Source organism: Erpetoichthys calabaricus, chromosome 17 (assembly GCF_900747795.2).
Source record: "Erpetoichthys calabaricus chromosome 17, fErpCal1.3, whole genome shotgun sequence".
NCBI classification, from domain to species: Eukaryota; Metazoa; Chordata; class Cladistia; order Polypteriformes; family Polypteridae; genus Erpetoichthys; species Erpetoichthys calabaricus.
In genome coordinates, this window is record NC_041410.2 from 91,441,431 (window position 1) to 91,445,983 (window position 4,553).

General features: G+C 41.6%; 1 protein-coding gene across 1 annotated transcript in view; it reads right to left on the reverse strand.

The window, feature by feature from the left end:
• Positions 1-699: 699 nt before the first annotated feature.
• The window catches only part of fah (fumarylacetoacetate hydrolase (fumarylacetoacetase)), a 40,410-nt gene continuing 36,556 nt past the window's right edge, over positions 700-4,553 (reverse strand). The window contains exon 14 of the mRNA XM_028822664.2: positions 700-864. Within this exon, the coding sequence (XP_028678497.2) occupies positions 788-864 (77 nt within the window). The 3' untranslated portion in view covers positions 700-787. The remainder of the gene's footprint in view (positions 865-4,553) is intronic.

Below are 4,553 nucleotides of genomic sequence, written 5' to 3' on the forward strand. Positions count from 1 at the left end.
AGCTTGTGGCATCATATTCAACAAGACTTGAGGCTGGAATTGCTGCCAAAGGGGCATCGACAAAGTATTGAGCAAAGGCTGCGAATACTTATGGACATGGGATTTCTCAGTTTTTTTATTTTTAATAAATTTGAAAAACCTCAAGTGAACTTTGTTCACGTTGTCATTATGGGATGTTGTGTGTAGAATTCTGAGGAAAAAAATGAATTTAATCCATTTTGGAATAAGACTGTAACATAACAAAATGTGGAAAAAGTGATGCGCTGTGAATACTTTCTGGATGCACTGTAAATGAAGCTACAAGACACTTCACAAACAAATGAGAGAATCGCCCTGTCTGATGTCTCGTGCTTTATGTACCACGGCAGAATGAAAAGAAGAAGAGGTGCAGCTAAACTCACCATAATTATAAAGCCTTCACGCGTGTCAGTCAGCACGTTAACGTCGTTATGCAGTCGAGTAATTTGACATCCCCTGCAATTCTAGGACATCCTCAGGTGACAACAGCAGTGACAGCACTTGTCAAGTTTGACATCCCCTCCATCTTGAAGTCGTGTGAGGTGATAGCGTCTTCAGCTCCACACAATGGCCTGCCAGGGTCTACTCTTTCTGCTGCTGGCTGGAAATCTAAACCGAGCCCATCCACGTCTTTGGTGTAAGACGCTATAATGCTGATGAAAATGACACGTACACCCAGAGCAGATCTGCAATGAAAGTCTTTATTACCACAAAGAATGACACAGAATGCTCATCGTTGCCTTCTTGATTTGCAGAAATGGGTGCAAACCTAATAAGGCAGAGCAGGAAGAACTTTTCCTTTGCATTCTCCAAATCCTATTCGGTATTCCTTGTTCTGGCAGTAACCTAAAAATGAAGACATTTTGCATTATCGTTAAGATCGCGTTACTGCAATCGCTTGTCTGTTTAATGTTAGACATGTAAAGTCCACAAGATGGCTCGGCAAATTTTAGCACATCCATCAAACACATTGATTCAAGTTCAGGGTCACACGGTGGTGGTGGTGGTGGTGGAGCCTTTCCAGACAGCATCCGGTGCAACAGCTGAGCCCACCGAGGACAAGGCATCAGTCCATCAGACAACTGAACAAATCAAAATATATTTCAGCTGGGGGTCTCTTCTCTGGCTCAGGTGTGTTTTTTGTTTATTTCATCGTTATGTTGTCCTTTAAATATTATTTTGTGTTATTAATGATGTGCGTTTTGCATTTCATTCATTGGATATTGCATTGTGTGTTGTGTATGTTCAGTTTTATGTTGTTAAAGCGCGGTATCATTTCATACTCTTCCCTGTCCCCTATATGTAGAGCCTAAAGAGGCAGGGCCACCTAATGATGAAGCCTGAGAACTGGCCCAGCCAGCGTGGCATTGTTCTCGAGCCCAGCTTTTTGATTTGTCAGTCATTGAGTCATTAATAAAAACACAAATTTGTTTGTCTTCTTTTTCTATTACTAAATTTCCTACTTTTGGGCTCTGCCTGTGTTTTAATTGACTGTTCCTGGCTTGTGTGTATTTGGATGTGTTTATTTTGGCCTAAATGGCAGAGCCCACGTTACTCCTGCCTTGGTTTTCTGTTTTTTAAATTTTGCAATCCATTTAATACATTCTAATGCAGCAGGGCTTTATTTCCTCGGTTTTGGATTTCCTCTGTCTCTGTAGTACTAGGGTGTTGTACCGTGTTAGCCATTATGAACGTAGTGAAAAGTTAAGCACAATGGCACCTTTTATTGGCAAACTCAAAATCTGTTTCTGAAAATTTTACACTTTTAAAGCCTGTTCCTTCAAGTTTTTAGGCCCATGCAAGCCATAAGCCTGCTTTTTGAGTTTGGTGGCTAGGCTATGACTACTGAGATCTGCAATAATCCGCACCCTTTTTAATATTTTAGACTAGCAGAATGATAGCTGGTTCACTCAATTTAAGAAGCCCCTTCTGAACAAAGAATTCAATGTTTTTGAAGATCTAATCCACTTGGGGGACTACAAGGCAGGCCTGATCCTTGTCAGGGTGAAATATTTGTTTAACTCTTTGACCTGACCCCAGCTTGTAACCCTTGTTTTTCCAAAAAGAGACTCTAGGCAGCTGATCAATGCACCAGGCTGACCTCCGATCGATTGGTGCATACCGCCAGCAAGAGGGGGGCACCTCCAGACCTCCTGGGCAGCACTACATTAAATTAGCTAAATTAATGCATGCACTTCCCTCAAAATGAATGCAATATTTATGCAAAAGCCTTTCTGTCCTGCCTTGAAGTATTGGGCAGGGAAATTAGTGGGAAAAGATCTTTATGGGAAACGTCTTGATTAGTTGTGTGTGATGGCCAAGTGTGAGCCTCCAGCATTTACACTAAACGCACTCGCCTTACATGCCAAGGTGGTACCCCAACTCATCATGTGGCTTTCTTTCTTTATATCTTTATATATCTATATATCTCTCTCAATCTCTATCTCTCTCTCTATACCTATATCTATATGCACACGCACACACATATTCATTATATATACATACACGCACACATATATACATACATATCATATATATTGTCTGACGTCTGAGGTTTGATCGCCGGTGAGGGGTGCAGTAGAGTGTGTACGCCCGATGAGCCCAAAATAAGGGTGAAACACGTGTCGCGTACTCTTTGCATTATTTGACAGTTAACTATGTAACATTCTATGATCTGCTTCTCACAACTGAAAGAGGGCACCGTGGCGGATGTTTGCCGACTTGCAGACAAACCACAAGCGTTACCTGGTAGGTAACCACCCATACAATCAGATTGTGATTCAGACTACGAATGCTATGAATATTTTATATATGTATATATATATATATTATAATTATAAACACACACACACACATACTAGGAGCTTCACCCCCTGCTCGCTTTGCTTGCCAACCCCTCCCCCCAAACCGGCCGGCGCTACACGGCAGCCATTTCACGTCTGTGCCACTCGTGTGCGTGGATTTCACTTTCACCAAATAAAAAACCTTTTAATTCTCGAGGATACGCCTCTTCATTGGGAAGAAACACGACTTTTCCCTGATGGCAACACAAATTACATGATCTACAAGTCTCTGACTTAAAGTTTAAAGTCGAACAATATCTACATACTTCTGTCATATCGCCGATGTCCATATATTCGATCTCTTTTAGTGTTTACCTTTTCGTCAATATCGCATTGAATTTTGATTCCATGTTTGGACATTCATCGTGACAATGCAACGTATAACTGCCCGTGAGTGAATATCGTTTCTTTCTCTCTACACGAACTGTGTCTGACGATAGCATTCACACAAATGAGAAGTGACTGATCCGTGTGGGTGACTGTAAATGTTTCAGATGTTGACAGGACTTTTCCAAATTTCTTTGCATAAAAAGTCTTGTCTCGCGGGGTTTGAAATTTTCTCTTGCGGGATTTCACTTTCACCAAACAACCAGTCTTTCAGTTCTCACTGATACACCTCTTAACTCGGAAGAAACATTGCTTTTCCCTGATGGCAACACGAATTAGACGATCTACAAGTCTCCAACTTAAAGTTTAAATCTAAACAATATATTCGATAATTTTCTGCTGTTCTGTTATTTCACCGAGTAATATCCGTTTGGGAGCGGCACGGTGGCGCAGTGGTAGCACTGCTGCCTTGCAGTTAGGAAACCCGGGTTCTCTTCCCGGGTCCTCCCTGCGCGGAGTTTGCATGTTCTCCCCGTGTCAGCGTGAGTTTCCTCCAGGCGCTCCGGTTTCCTCCCACAGTCCAAAGACATGCAGGTTAGGTGGATTGGCGATTCTAAATTGGCCCTAGTGCGTGTTTGTGTGTGTCCTGCGGTGGGTTGGCACCCTGCCTAGGATTGGTTCCTGCCTTGTGCCCTGTGTTGGCTGGGATTGGCTCCAGCAGACCTCCGTGACCCAGTGTTCGGATTCAGCGGGTTGGTAAATGGATGGATGGATGGATATCAGTTTGTTTGTACTCATGCGATCTTTAATATTTTTTTTGAGACTTTCAAATTTTCGTACTTCCATTATCTCTAACCTGTTCTGCGTGTGTATCGTGCCAATGTTTTTGAATTCTTTACGATGCTCTACTTTGTCATCTACTCTTTGTCTTTTATTTCCAGCTCCGGGCTGTGGTTAAATCTCTTGGCACAAAGTCTCATCTCACGGGACATGAAAGTGTCTCTCCGTAAAAGTCACGTCTCGACTCTTTTCCCAAGATTTTTTTATTATAATAGAGATATATACACATACATACATACACACATACAAACATATATACTGTATATATGTAAATATACGTATATGTAAATACATGTATAAATACAGTGGCTATAAAGTCTACACACTTGTGCCAAAATGGCAGGTTTTGTTTGGTTAAAATGAAACCAAGACATTTCCGGTCAGAACGTAATCCACCTTCATTGCAAAATTGCAATCTACTGTATATACAAATATTTCAGCGTTTTATTTGCACATTAATATATGAATGTTGCTGTGTCTTATGATTGCGTGTTGGGAGTCAGTGCAGTGTGCTTTCTAGCTGTT